Source organism: Galeopterus variegatus, unplaced genomic scaffold (assembly GCF_000696425.1).
Source record: "Galeopterus variegatus unplaced genomic scaffold, G_variegatus-3.0.2 Scaffold376, whole genome shotgun sequence".
Lineage (NCBI taxonomy): Eukaryota > Metazoa > Chordata > Mammalia > Dermoptera > Cynocephalidae > Galeopterus > Galeopterus variegatus.
Window position 1 is genome coordinate 447,263 of NW_007726487.1, and position 15,512 is coordinate 462,774.

At 44.3% G+C, this 15,512-nt stretch overlaps 1 protein-coding gene across 1 annotated transcript in view; it reads left to right on the plus strand.

The window, feature by feature from the left end:
• The window catches only part of RAD54L2 (RAD54-like 2 (S. cerevisiae)), a 99,094-nt gene extending 84,033 nt beyond the window's left edge, over positions 1-15,061 (plus strand). Inside the window, exons 12-22 of the mRNA XM_008568125.1 lie at positions 584-835; positions 1,057-1,175; positions 2,372-2,490; positions 4,265-4,364; positions 5,218-5,423; positions 5,837-6,009; positions 6,549-6,745; positions 9,220-9,419; positions 10,566-10,655; positions 12,369-12,461; positions 13,890-15,061. Coding sequence (XP_008566347.1) covers positions 584-835; positions 1,057-1,175; positions 2,372-2,490; positions 4,265-4,364; positions 5,218-5,423; positions 5,837-6,009; positions 6,549-6,745; positions 9,220-9,419; positions 10,566-10,655; positions 12,369-12,461; positions 13,890-14,884 — 2,544 coding nt within the window. The 3' untranslated portion in view covers positions 14,885-15,061. The remainder of the gene's footprint in view (positions 1-583; positions 836-1,056; positions 1,176-2,371; positions 2,491-4,264; positions 4,365-5,217; positions 5,424-5,836; positions 6,010-6,548; positions 6,746-9,219; positions 9,420-10,565; positions 10,656-12,368; positions 12,462-13,889) is intronic.
• Positions 15,062-15,512: the final 451 nt, after the last annotated feature.

A 15,512-nucleotide genomic window follows, 5' to 3' on the forward strand; every position in this document is an offset into this window, starting at 1 on the left:
TGGGGTTTTAAAATATTTCTTTTGTGGCCACAGTACTAGACCAGGTCCAGGAAGTTAAAGCAAACGTGGTCTGTGACTATGCCTTGGTGCCAGTGCATCCTTTCTTCCTTCTTTCTTTCTTCCTGTCTTGCAGGAATTCTCAACTTTTGCTAGGAATTGTCCCTGAAGTGACATATGATTGGTCACCTATAAGTCAGATACATTTTGTCTGTGGGGAGAGAGATTAGTCTTGCTTCATATTGTAGCTGATTGTAGCCACACAGTGAAACCAGAACATTCTTATTTGTATTTGAATAAGAATGCAAGACTTGTGACATAGACTTTTTGATTATGTATCAAACACACTGGCATGGCCCCCTGGTATGAACTCTCCCATTCATGTGTCATGGTGGTCAGAGCCAGTAGTGAAAGCAAATGTGCAGCCTCCTTGACTGTGAAGGGATTGGGGGTACTTTTCATTTTTGGTGTGACAGTGTGTGCTTTAGGAGGTATGTGTTTGAGCAAGTGCATGTTTCCAGACTCCCTGTGGCATCCTTGGAATGTTCTCTGTCCTATGCCCCCTCTCCCTTTCTTTGAACCTCAGATATGGAATCATCCTGACGTGCTATATGAAGCCCTTCAGAAGGAGAACCTGGCCAATGAGCAGGACCTAGACGTGGAAGAGCTTGGCTCAGCAGGGACCAGTGCCCGCTGCCCACCACAGGGAACAAAAGTCAAGGGGGAAGATAGCACCTTGGCCTCCTCAATGGGAGAGGCAACCAATAGCAAGTTCCTACAGGGGGTTGGCTTCAACCCTTTCCAGGAGCGAGGCAACAACATCGTCACGTACGAATGGGTGAGTCAAACAGATCCTTCAGTAGCCATAAACTGCTGCCAAGAAGGGATGGTACCAGCCTACCTGGGGAGAGGGTAGGGGTTCAGAATGTATGGCACTGACAAAGTCTCTGCAGGGAACTATAAAGGTGGCCAGTGAGCTGCTACCTTGGAGAGAGAGAATTTTACATCTAGTGATTTGGCCTTGGATCCACTCCAAGCTGCCTTGTTTGTCTCTTGTAGGCCAAGGACCTTCTGACTAATTATCAGACTGGAGTCTTAGAGAACTCTCCCAAGATGGTACTGCTTTTCCACCTGATTGAAGAAAGTGTGAAGCTTGGGGACAAGATCCTCGTGTTCAGGTAGGAAGAGAAATTCCCAGTTGAAGCTGTGTGTCTATAGTAAAGATTGACATAGCCCCTGCAGAGCGAAATCAGCTAGGGTCGCACCAGCTTCCTTTTCTCTCTTCATGTCTCTGCAACCAAGTACTTATTATTATTTCATCTCTCTTGGGGTTTCTTAACCCCTTGCAGTTTCTCTGCAGAGAACAATTTAGAACCGTAGGCTAACACTGGAGATCACAGTCTAATCCTTCAAACTGTGGTCCAGCCCAAATATGGCCTCTTGCCTGTGGCCTGTTTTTGTTCAGCCTGGGAGGTAAGAGTAGGTTTTATGCTTTTAAAGGGTTGTTTAAAAAAAAAAATATACAAAGAATATGCAGCAGAGACTCTATATGGTCTACAAAGCCTCAAATATTTGATATCTGGCCCTTCATAGAAAATGTTTGCTGACCCCTGGTCTAATCTGCTTCTATCCCTTAACATTTTATTTACTTTTTTATGCTTTCTTCATAAGGCCAAATAAGTGATGTGATTTGTTCCAGAGTCACATTCTCAGTCTGGATAGGGCTTTGAGTCTCTTCAAGGCCTGAGTCCCCAGGAAAACAGACACAGAGTAGATTGCTTCTCCTTCTTTGTTCTGACCAGATTATGCCCCAAGGAGAGCCAAGTGGCAGGAGCCTTACTTGGGAACCTCTGAGTGAGAGCTTCCACATGTGATACACTTCGAGAGGACAGCAGTGATCCTAACTTGGAGAAAGCCTGGTTTTTCCCTGATTTTATGGATTACTTCTGAAGAGACTGGGTCACTGAATATCTTGGAAACAGCCTAGTGATTCTGTCTCCCTAGTAAGACCCATAAGATTGCCCATGGCCCATAATCAGATTTAATGTATACTCATGTGGCATTGGTTTTTAATACTAAATGCTATTTGTTACTATACATTGAGCTAAACCCCAGAATGTTTCATTTGAGGAAGTAAGGAATGGAGAGAGTAGAGAATTTTTTCAGTAGATTGGGAGTAATAAGTATGTAGATTGCTCTGCTCTCATTGTGTGTTAGGGAGAATACCCTCGGTTGTTCTTAATAGGGTTACCTCTTCTGGGGAGTAGGTTGTGGGAGCTCCCACTGTTAGAAGATTGCACATGAGTGTGAGCCTATTGGGAATAAGGTTCCCTTGGGTCTGGGAGCCATCTAAACCAAAAGTTTTCTCTTTCAGCCAGAGCCTTTCCACCTTGGCTCTCATCGAGGAGTTCTTGGGGAAACGAGAAGTGCCCTGTCTGCCTGGTGCTGAGGGGCCAGGAGCACAGAAGTGGGTTCGAAATGTCAGCTACTTCCGTGAGTTCATTGCTGCTTTGTCCCTGATGCCTTGGCAAGGTCTCCTTAAGGGTTTCCTTTTCTTTTCTCTCTCTCTTTTCCTACTCCACTCTCCATCAAATGCATAGGAATATCTGTGATTAGCCAAGGAGCATGGAGATACTAAGAGCCAGCCATTATGTATGGGGCAATGTACTAGGGGCTGGGGGGCTTGGGAGGAATGGGGGAATGTAGAGAAGTAGAAGGCATAGCCTTGTCTTCATTGGAGATGTGACAGCTCAAGGACAAATACAGAATATCACCAATTGAGTGCCCTAACTGAGTTTCTAAGGAGGACATAATCACTGTGGTGAGGATGGTTTACAGAAAGCTTCTCCAAAAGGTGGAGAGAATTTGAATATACAGAGCTGGCATGGCCTGAAGATCATTCCAGACAGAAGGAGCAGTGTGAACACAAGCCTAGAGTATGCATTCTCTATGGGAGAGATAGTACCCCTAAGGGGATAAAAGATTTTTTGTGGGGGGGGTGTGTGTGAAGAAAATCTTAACTTTTTTATATGTAAGTCATAGACACACAGTATATAAACAGATATAGAGTATATCTGGGGTACTAAAATTTCATGGAGGACATTGTGTGATTGGGGAAAAAATGTCTAAAAAGGCCCCTTATGGGGATGGTAATGAAAAAAAGTTGAGAAATACTGACCTCAGCACTGTTGACATTTGAGCCCAGTAATTCTTTGTCATAGGGGGCTGTCCTCTGTATTGTAGGATGTTTATTTAGTAGCATTCCTGGTCTCTCTTACTATGGGGCAGTAGCACCCCCCAGTTTTGACAACCCAAAATGTCTCCAGATATTGCCAAATGTCCCCTGGGGAGTGGGAGGGTGGAGAAATCACCCTTGTTGAGAATCACTGGCCTAAAGGATTTAGAGAAACGGAGGTTCAGGAGGTGATAAGGATACCCTCGCCAGCACAAGGTCTAGCCCAGAGCCTGTTTACTATAGGCTTGCCCAATGAGTCAGTGGTGAGCTGTGCTTGGAAATTGTGGGAACTCAGGTTGGAAAGGTAGGTTGGGGTCCTGATTGAGAACCCCAATACCAGGCAATCAAACTATTGCTTCCTACAACTATAGTTAATTCAGTTCTTCACATGGTATTTCATACCCTTAGCTTTGCCCTTTATTTTACCTGAGGTGACGAATGTTGCCCCCCTCTTATTTATGCTTCTTCTTAACTGAAGTTTATTTTTTTTCTCTCTGTTATTGAGCTCCCCACCTTTCATTCATGTATCTCATCCCACTGCTCCAGATCTAATTCTTTTATGTTTCCATATAGCAAGATTTTTAGCCTCAAGAGCTTGTTAAAAATGCAGATTCCTGGTGGAGGAACATGATGTTTATCAAAACACAAAGCCCTTAGTCCTTCTGCATGCACCAGGACTCACAGGGATGAGGCGGAGAGGTCACCTTGAGCCAGTGTTTTCCAAGCTCCTTGGGTGGTTCTTATGCACTCTAAAGTCTAGGAACCTTGCTCTTAGAATTGACCTAAGATACTAAAGAGGAGAAATGTAGTTTATAATCCTTGTTGCATGTGAGAATCACCTGGGAGTATTTTCAAATTATAGATGCTTGGGCCTCGTTGTAGACCCATGATACGTATGTCCAGAGGGTGGGATCTGAGCACTGTAGCATTTCTATTTGTTTTAATTTTTTTTTAAAACTCATTTGCCCAGTGATTTTTGCTGTGTACCCCTTCCTTATCTATCCACTTCTTGTGGTTTTCCTTCCTTCCTAGGGCTAGATGGTAGCACCCCTGCCTTTGAGAGGGAGAGGCTCATTAATCAGTTCAATGATCCCAGCAACCTCACCACCTGGCTGTTTCTTCTTTCCACAAGGTGAGTGGAGCTTGAGAGGGGAGGTCAAAGGAGTGTATTCAGGCAATTGGCCATATGGGCAGGTACCCCAAAGGCTCATCTAAGTTCCTTCATTAAAAATCTGCTCAGGTAACTTGTTTTTCAGATTAGGGAGGGGGCCCTAAAAGGAAGTTGTATTAGAAAGGGCAGTCATGATTGTGTCATGAAGTTCTTCAAGACCTTTATAAACAATGGCTATAATTAGCTTTTCTCTTGAGTGTTCTGAGTCTTAGATGATGTGATGAATGTGAAAGGGCTTTAAAAAGTAGAAAGTACAGTATAACTGTAAAAGGCTAATGGCATTATTTGTCTCATGCCGAGCAGCTCGAAAGCCATGCTGCATTCTGCCATCCAGAACACCCTTGGCAGGCTATGAGCCCATCATTCTCCTAAGCTGAGACTAAAAACACTGGAAACATCTGTGTGCAGAAGTTCCCCTCACAAGGGGACACCACTCTGGGACCAGGATGTGGGGGCCTTACTTGTTACAGAGGGACGAAGAGTGGATTTTCTTTCTGAGATGGTAGGCACTTCCATTTTGGATTTCAGGGCACATGTTTCAGTGCTTTAGCAACATACTGTTTATCAACAGATCAATGAATCTTGGAGTATTTGTGCTTAGGACAAAGAGAGTGATATTGGCATAGGGGTCACAGAGGGCAAAACTGATTTGAAAACCATCTTTAAGACTAAGGGCTCTTGGGCTGGCCAATTAGCTCAGTTGGTTAGAACATTGTGCTGATAACACTAAGGCCCAGGGTTCAATTCCTGTACTGGCTAGCTGCCAAAAAAATAAAAAGACTAAAGGCTCTGATTATTGGCTTGTGTTTTAAAGGGCCGGATGCTTGGGTGTGAATTTGATTGGTGCCAACCGAGTGGTGGTGTTTGATGCTTCCTGGAATCCTTGCCATGATGCCCAGGCAGTATGTCGGGTTTACCGTTATGGTCAGAAAAAACCCTGTCACATCTATCGCCTTGTAGCTGATTACACCCTCGAAAAGAAGATCTATGACCGTCAGATTTCCAAGCAGGGCATGTCAGGTGGGCCATTTTCCGGGCTCAGTAGAGGCACATCTATACAAGCTACCATCCTTATAGTATCAAGGGTGGGAGGGAAGGAGCAGGTTGTGGGAATACAGGCAGGCTTTAATCATAGAAAGCCAGCAGTTCCTCTCATCTCATTCTGATTCAAATAATGCTTAAAAGGGGATTGACCTCAACTTGTTGAAGGTGGATTTAATGATAAGAGCCCAGCTAGTTATACAGGTTTCTCATATATGTTTCCATTTCACTAGGGCCTCAGACCTGGTTTTTGACTTTCAGATATGGAATGACTTTTTGTTATTAGTGACAGTTATGCCACTCACAAACTCCCTTCTCTCTGTTGACCTTTGTAGTTGTATTTTTACAGTCTTGCCATGTGCTTTTCTTTCCCCATGTCCTCTCCCTTCTAGATCGGGTGGTGGATGATCTAAATCCAATGCTGAACTTCACTCGGAAGGAGGTGGAAAACCTACTGCACTTTGTCGAGAAGGAGCCAGCTCCTCAAGCATCCTTGAACATAAAGGGGATCAAGGAGTCAGTCCTGCAACTTGCCTGTCTGAAGTATGCTCACCTCATCACCAAGGTAAGAACCTGACATGCATGCACTCCCCGGTGTGGCAGTCTTTGTCAAGGGAGGCTTGTCTGTAAAGCTTATTTTCTTCATCTGAGGTGGGGTTTCATGCAGATGACTTAGACTCAAATGGCTCTTTCCCTTGTCCCTTGTAGTTCCCGTCCCTGCCCCAAACTGCCTAACCCTACCCCTAGTCTGGTTCTAGGAGTGCTGAGCTCTGAGCTCAGCCATGTGGAATAATTTGTCCAGTGTGAGTTTTCCTAGCAGAAAGAGAGGAGGAAAGCTCTGAAAATGTAGTTTGTTAAATCTCTGAACTCCCCCATCCTTTTGACATGAAAGGCAGGCTTAGGTGTCTAAAGGTGGTACTAGGTTAGAGTTGTGAATTATACTTATGACAGAATGATAGTAAACCTGCCATTGTGTCCAGGAGGAGGCTCTTTACTAGTGCTGAGACAGCCAGCCCTTTCTTGGTTTCAAAGTAAGTCTCATTGTGCATCAGTCATTTTGGCACAAAGACTGGTAATTAAGTCAACATCTTCCTATGTCCCCAGGAGCCTTTTGAGCATGAGTCATTGCTCCTCAACAGAAAGGATCACAAGTTGACCAAGGCTGAGAAAAAAGCAGCAAAGAAAAGCTATGAGGAAGACAAACGCACGTCGGTCCCTTACACCCGGCCATCGTATGCTCAGTATTACCCTGCCAGTGATCAGAGTCTGACCAGCATTCCTGCCTTCAGTCAGAGAAACTGGTGAGTCACTGAAAGGGGAGGGTCTGCTGCTGGACTAGGCCCAATGCCTTTCAACTGGTTCCTTTTCTAAACAAGGGGAGAGCCTATAACTTGTTCTTTGGCTGCTGTGAACTGACAAGTTCTGCTCTAGGATGAGTTGCCAAAGCAGTTCAGCAGCCCTGGTGTTTTAAGTGGCTCTAGTTTTGACTACCCTGGCTGGAAAAGTGAGCTGCTGGCCTTGAAACTCAGGGAGAGTCCTTCTGGACACTTTGGGGGTTAGGGGGAGGTACATCTTCCCAAAACACAGAGGCCCAGCCCTTTTACACAATTGCACCCTACTCTAGCACCTTGGTCCTAGACCTCACTTAGGAGTGAAGTTCAAGGACGAAAGTTACGTCTCTGAGTCTTGGATTACAGTCAGGAAATTTCTGCTGCTCCTAATGGGGTTTCATTCTGTGGCTGTGCCATGATACTGAGCAAGAGATATCTTTCTTGAGTGCAGCTTCTAGAACTGTTCAGAATATGAACAGGATGGAAGCCAACTACTAAGTGGAGAGAGAGTCTCTGTAATATATTACAGAACAGTTTAATTTTTTTTTTCATTTCAAGACAAAGACCTCATAACCCTTACCCTCCCACTGAATAACCAGATCAGCTGCCTGATAGAGTGGTTTGCACTTTTTAATTGTTTGATTATCTTGAATTAAAGATAATTTATTTGAGTGAAATAGACTTAAAAATTTTTTTAAATTAATATTTGTAAAAAAAAATTTGTAAAATGATGCTTGGAAGGAAATGAAACCATGTAAGATTTTACATAAGACGCTGATTTTTTGTGGGTAAATTTGCCACTTTTTATGTTGCAAATTGAAGATGCTTTCAATTAGAAAGTCACTCTCTTTCAAAACCTTCAGGCTTTTTATTTCTGAATTTTCCAAGATAACTATTGCCTGGGAATGTTCTCCTCTCTTGTCCTCTACCCCTATTTTTTCTCTCTTCTGGGCTTTTCTGTATAACGGTGGAGTAGACTAGCCTGAGCTCAGGGGGAGAAAAGCCATGCGGGGAGAAGATGTGACAAATGGTCTAGGCTGGGCTGTGAGGAGATATCAGCTCTGTTTTCTTGCCCAGCTCTTGTCCTGTGGAGGTCCCAGCTTCTCACAGCATTTGATGAGCCATACCGTGATCCTGCTGATTCCTTATCCTGTCAGGGTACATGTGAGGAGGTCTTCCTGCCCAAATTCATAGCCTCAACTTCTGCAGAGTATGAGGCTTGGGCTGGGTTCCTGTCATCCTTCTGACCTTTGGTTCTGGGAGGAGTACCATTGACATCTGTCCAGGGCCTCTAACTTCTGCCAAGCCACCATGGTAAGACATTGAGGAAATGGGCCCCAGACCTGTTATTAGCCTATCTGGGAATTAGGGGGTCCACAGGGACCAGGGGGCTGCCCAAAGGGGCCTATAGCAATCTGAGAGCAGTGTGATCAAGGAGTCATGCAGACCAGCTCCAACAACAGAGTGGTATAAAAATGTTCTTTTTTGTGCCAGTCTTCATTCAGATGAGGAAGAACTTAACAGTACAAGGTGGTCTCTTTCCCAGACCCAAAGACCAAAGATGCAGACCTCAGAAAGCTTTATAGATAGGGACTCTTCAAAAATTTAAAATCAAGAGTAGCTCTCTCAAATGACCAGCATCCAGTTGAAAAGAAGGTGAATAGTGAAGAATGTGTCATTGACCATGAGGTAACATCTATGCGTGTTGGTAGTAAGAGATGCACAGCCAGTGCTCAGGCTGACCACGGTACTGTGCCATTTAGAAGCCTGGCTTTTGTGCATAGTGCTTTGGCTGCTGCTGCTTTTGTGGTGGTCATGACTAAAGGGGCACTTCGGAGACTGGCCCAAGCAGAAGCCAGGAGGAACCCGACAAGAAGTAATGCAGAGGAGAAAGATGTCTGCATTATTTATTGAGACTTGAGATTTCAGAGAGAGAGTAAAGATAGTTGGGACAGACAATCCTTCAAGATTACCTAAGCTTGGGGCATCATATGGTTCTCTTTCCTTGGGTGAGCAGGGAAAATTCTACCCATTGCTTTTCAACTTAGCATACACTATGGTCTGAAGAACATTTCCTCCTCCCTTGTTGCATCTTCACATCTTCCTAACGTCCCTTCAAGGACTAACTGCTAATGTATATAGTTCAAATTCTAGAGGAGCAGATGTTGCCTCACAACTCTAGAAAGGTATGATTCCACCAACATCTGATTTTTCTCAGATTCTCAGAGGCTTTATCCCTCTGCCTCTTTTTCTGCTACTCTGTCTGTTTCCTGCCTCTGGTCTCCTTTTGAATTGACCAGACCCTGCAGGTTCTTCTGATCTTTCTCTCAGCAGCTACTGAGGTATAGAATAGAGCAGTCTAGAGAGGCTCTGCAGCTTTTGGAAGAAGGCAAATAAGAGCTGTTCTGCCAAACTCTCTTAGTGTGCTTGTCTTTCTCTCACAGGCAGCCAACACTGAAGGGTGATGAAAAGCCTGTGGCCAGTGTTCGTCCTGTACAATCCACCCCCATCCCCATGATGCCCCGGCATGTCCCACTGGGAGGCAGTGTAAGCTCTGCCTCCAGCACAAATCCATCCATGAACTTCCCCATCAACTACTTGCAGCGTGCAGGAGTCCTCGTGCAGAAGGTGGTCACCACAACAGGTTGGGAACTCCTGGATTCTGTTCCAGGGATGCTGCTTCTTTTCAAATTACTTTGTTCATTCAGGAAGTATTTATTAAACACCTTTTGTATTCTGGGCTTTACTACACTTGGCACTATAGGTAAAAATAGAGAAGACAGCAGTTCCCAATCTTGGGAAATTTGCATTCTAGTGAAATATCTTAATAACACTGAACTAGATTTTCTTGAGTGTGATGGGTGGGATAGACTCTGAGCACTGCAGAGATTATGGAAAAGTCACTGGAACACAGCATTGGTCTCAGAAGTTCTCACAGAGGAGTGAATGTGCTGAGCCCTGCCTGACTATAGGATCAGCTATGTATAAAGGATACCATCAACCTCCCTATGTAATTAGAAGACGTGAATTACCACTTGTTTCTTTCTTTGTGAGTTTGACATAGATTGAGCATGGTGGGCCAGCGAGCAGTGATGGGAGGTGGGCCACCCATCCACCCCTGGAGTTGTTTCTGTAATGCAGGGTGATTGGGAAGGAAAGCATTTCATGATCCTATTTTTTATCTTGTAATTTAGAAATATTCATGATATATAAATATTAATGAAAATACTTTAATTGATTTTTCTGAGAATGAAAATAATACATATTCCTTATTAAAAAAAAATTTGAAATGAGTAAAAAGGAAAGAGAGCCCCTTGCCATCCTACCTCTCTGCTGATTCTTAAAAATATACTTCTTAGGTGTGGAGTAATGCTAGCAAGGAAGAGGATGAGGTCACTTTTGAACCCTAAAGTGATGTGGAGCAGAGATGTGCAAATAGCATAAGGAGGAGGAAAGAAATACATAGGAATAACCATTTGAACTAAAACTTTTTCAAAAGCTCTATGAATTTTAAATCAAAAGCTTTATAAATTTCTAATTAAATCAAGAGAAATTGATTGGAAAGATGATCAGATTTCTAAAAAGCCTCTTGCTTTTCGTAGTATTCTTTGTTTAGACTATCATGAAAGGTCTTGCTTGCTTTACCTTCCTTGGTTCTGGACCTCTGCTCCACCAAGAAGCTTTAGGGAAAGCAATGAGGAAAGCAATGGGGTAATGTGGGACTTTGTATTCTTCCCCTCCTTCAGTCAGGCCCTGTGTAATCTAAATTTGAGATCTTTATTTTCACTAGATATTGTTATCCCTGGACTCAACAGCTCCACAGATGTACAGGCAAGAATTAATGCTGGTGAGAGCATCCACATCATCCGTGGGACAAAAGGTGAGAGCCAGACTAAGGAGCCCATCCCTGGCCTTTGTGTGAGAACACTTTGCTGGGAAGCAGAATAAGTCATATGGTTTGAGCTAGATGGGACATAGGAATCATCCATAAGAATGTCACATTTGGAGGAAGCATGAGAAAATGGCATTTCTAGGAGCATAGCAGAATTGGGTTGAGCCCAAAGGATATTAGTCAGTGGCTTAAAAGAAGTGAATTAGGTCCCTGCATTCGTGTATTTTGCCATCACTTTTATGGAAAATCTAGGGGTGGGGACAGGTAGACACAGGAAGACCAAAATTGGAGGGAAAGAGCTGTGGAATGGATTATAAGCCGACATATATGTTATTATGTCATCTTTACCTACTTGCTTTGAGCAGGCTGGATGTACCCAGTTAGGAAATGTATTGTGTGAATGAATTAGTACATATGGTTTGCGTGATAGAATTTTTGAGTGTGGTAATTTAAAAAGTACACATTTGCCTCTGGCCTTCTTACAAAGGGAGATGAGATCATTGGAATGAAGAATCTGGGCTAAATAGTGTCAAGACACAATCTAAGCCTGTTTTTCATATTAGCCTTTTACTAAGCCCCACTGTTGCAGAAGACTCCTTGAGGCGTTTTGTTCAGTAAGGAGATTTTGCCCTAGCCTCTGTTGGATTAGAGTACCTTTAGGCTCAGGAAAGAGGTACCATGAAATACATGGGCACACAGAGAAGACTGTATCCAGCCCCTTCACTGGGTTCTTCCTAGATTAAAACAGGGATCAACAAACTACAACCCATGGGCCAAATTCAGCCTGCCGCCTGTTACTGTACCTGCAAGCTAAGAATGAGTTTTACATTTTCAGTTGGTTGAAAAAAATTAAAAGAATAATATTTTGTGAATGCCAAGGTCCAAGGTTCAATCCCTGTATGGCCAGACTCAAAAAGAAAAAATATTTTGTGACATGTTAAAATTATATGAAATTGACATTTCAGTGTCCATAAATAAAGATTTATTGGAGCACAGCCATGCCTAGCTGTTTTTGTGTTACAGAAGCAGAGTTGAGTACTTGCAACAGAAACCTCATAACTTATAAAGCCAAAAATGTTTACTATCTGGCCCTTTAAGAAAAAGTCTGCCAACTCCTGGCCTAGAGGCAGCCCTGGCATTCCAAGATATTGATCAAATGACATACCCAGGACCAAAGAGAAGGTAGATTAGTGCCTTGTGGGAATAGAATGCAGGTCTTGAATTATTTCTACCAAGGGAGAGAGGATATTAGGTAGTAAGGCTCCTTCCTCCTAGATCAAGAGGCAGACCTGGGCCAGACTACCTGGGAACATAGGGCACCAACTTATTCTCTTTAACAACACTTTATTTTCTCCATTGCATTTAACCCTTCCCCATATTTTCTGGTGTGATTATCTGTTTCCCTGTCTAGAGGTTAAGCTTCATGAGACAGGGCCGTTTAATGTCTTGTGTACTCCAGTGTCTAGTACAGCAGCTGATGCATGGTAGGCATGTAATCAGTGTTTGTGGAATAAATGAATAATTATGAGACCATAACTCAGTCTCTTCATTAACCCTACTCTTCATTTCAGGGGTCTTGAGAGAGAGTGTGAAACTAATGTTATAACTGTTTCCCAGCCCATGGTACCTAAGCCTGGAGTTTCCCAGAGCTGGCTGTATTGCATGTCTGCTTCTAACAGTCTTTCTCATGACTCTTCTTAGGGACATACATCCGCACCAGTGATGGGCGGATCTTTGCTGTCCGGGCGACTGGCAAACCAAAGGCCCCTGAAGATGGTCGGATGGCTGCCTCAGGTATGGTAGCTTTTACCTACACATTGACCTACACAACATTGGTTTGTAATTAACTTAATTTTTGCAATTCTGGTTTTTTTTTTTTTTTTTTGGCCGCTGGCCAGTACAAGAATTCAAACTCTTAATAACTTATTTTTTGAATAGATAATATGTACATGGTTCCCAATTCAAAAGGTACAAAATAGGTAAAGTGAAAAGTAAGTTTTCTCCGATCATGCCCCCAGCCATCCATTGTTCCTCTCTTGTTTGTTTTTTTCAGAGATCTTCTATATACATGGTACAGGGTTTGTGAGTGTGAGTGTATATAAAAGTATATGTACATAAATTTTATTTTTTAAAAAAATGCTGACATGCTATAATAGGCTGTTTGCTCCTTTTTTCACTTGCCAGTAATAGCTCATTCCTTATCATTTCTTCTAGATGTGCCTCACTGAAGGTTTACACAGGATGGAGTATGACACAGTATATTACCTAGTTCTCTGTTGATGTAAATTTAGATAATTGTACTCCACCACTGCTGACACTGCTGTTTCGCAGACATGTAGGTGTATCTACAGGATACATTCCTAAAAGTATTGCCAGGTCAAAGGGTATGTGTGTGGCACATTAACAATGTTAGGAACTTTGGCCAAGTTCCCCTCAGTGGGAATGGTTCTTATTTATCCTTCCACCACTGAGATACAAAACTGCTCTTGTTCCCAGAAGTTTTGTACATATAGACACATTGGAAGAACGGCACTGTGAGCACCCATATATCCTGCACCTAGATCCAATGATACTTAATTTTCATAAACCTTCTTTCATCTCTCCTAGAGTCATTTATAAGTTGAAGATATCATATCATTTTATCTCTAATACTTCAACATGAATCTCTTAAGATTAAGGACATTCTCCTCCTAGCCACAACACCATTACCACACTAAAAAAAGTTAATGACAATTCCATAATATTACCTAGTATCCAGGACATATTTAGATTTACCAGTTGTCCCAGTTGTCTTTCATAGCTATGGATTTTGTTTTGTTTTTAAAGCAGGATGGACTGCTTTTTAACTTTTTTCGTTTTCTGCTTTTCCCACCCTGATCATTGACTATCTCTTGCCTGCAGAAAAAGTCTGAGTAGTTTTAAGAATGATCTCTTAGCATTTCATATCTGTTATCTCATAGGATTCACCTTGGTAGAGTTTTACAGTTTGGGAACTGGGGGGCAGAAAAACTACATGCCTTGTCACGGATAGACTTGTTTCTGTGATTAAAGGGTTTCTTTCTCTGTGACTTGGGAAAAGTTGGGCGATATTGTTTGGTCATCAAACTGTTAGAATTTTAGGGACCTTGGTACAAGATTTTTTTAAAATGGAATTTTGCCAAACTCTATTCTTCTTCTCTCCTTGGTCATTCTGGTTCTTAGTTATCTACATTTTGTCACCAGGTTCCCAGGGGCCTTCTCATGAGTCCACAAGCAACGGCAGACACAGTGCCTCATCACCCAAAGCCCCTGACCCTGAGGGGCTGGCCAGGCCCGTCTCTCCTGACAGCCCAGAGATCATCAGTGAGCTCCAGCAGTATGCAGATGTGGCTGCTGCCCGGGAATCCCATCAGAATTCCCCAAGCACCAATGCCGCCCTGCCTGGCCCCCCGGCCCAGCTCGTAGACAGCAGTGCTGTTCCTGGGACAGCTCTCGGGACTGAGCCTCGACTTGGGGGTCATTGCCTCAACAGTTCCCTCTTGGTGACTGGCCAGCCCTATGGCGACAGGCACTCAGTGCTGGACTTAAGGGGCCACAAGCGAAAGTTGGCCACACCGCCTGCTGCCCAGGAGTCAGCTCGCCGGCGGTCCAGGAAGGGCCATCTGCCAACCCCCGTGCAGTCATATGAACACGGGTATCCAGTCTCTGGCGGGTTTGCCATGCCACCCGTCTCCTTAAACCATAACCTCACCCCCCCCTTCACCTCCCAGGCTGGGGAGAACTCCCTGTTTATGGGCAGTACCCCCTCCTACTACCAGCTGTCCAATTTGCTGGCAGATGCCCGCCTGGTGTTTCCAGTGACTACTGACCCTCTGGTGCCAGCAGGCCCTGTCAGTTCCTCTTCCACGGCTACCTCAGTCACTGCCAGCAACCCCTCCTTCCTGCTCAACCCCTCTGTGCCAGGGATACTACCCAGCTATTCACTCCCATTCTCACAGCCACTCCTGTCTGAGCCGAGGATGTTTGCACCTTTTCCTTCCCCTGTCTTGCCCAGCAACCTTTCGCGGGGCGTGTCTATCTATCCAGGCTACATGTCCCCACATGCAAGCTACCCAACTAGTGGCCTACTACGGTCCCAGGTGCCTCCGTTTGATTCTCACGAGGTTGCCGAGGTGGGGTTCAGCTCTAATGATGAGGAAGATAAGGATGATGATGTGATAGAGGTCACTGGGAAATAGCTGGGGAACCCCTCCCCACCTCACTTGGGGCCCCCAGCAGGTTACCCACCAAGCTAGAGGCAGTGATCTGGGCTTTCTGAAAATAGGGCACTTGGCAGGAGGAAAAAGAAAGAAGACAAAGAAGGGTGGTTGGCCATAGTGACAGGGCTCTGTTGCTGCTTAACAGAAGAGGCAAAACAATCCAACAGAGCAGCAATAGCGGGAAATCAGGGACCCAAAGCAGGGATGGAAGGGCAGGGCAGCCTGTCTCCCTTCCTTCCTGCCTTGCTTATGCTGTCTACTTGCTTGCTTGTCCATCTGAGTGTAGAAGCTCACATCCCATTTCTGTCTTTGGGAACATTCTCTCCCAAGAGAGCTGCCTTACTGGGTGACTTGGCTTGGCCTGGGGAGGGGAGGGGAGGGAGGGAAGGGTGAGTGAGAGAAGGAGGGTGGGCAGGGGGAGCAGACTGAGATCCCATGTGAAGTGGGGTCTTTTTAGGGGGTGGGAAAGAAGCAGACCAGGTATGTGTGTTTGTGAGTGTGTGCAAGTGTGTGTGTGTTTATGTATGTATGTACATGTATGTAACAGAGCAGGGGTGTAGGTGGGAGGGGAGGGAGGGAGGAACTGAGGGGGAAACTAAAAAAATGA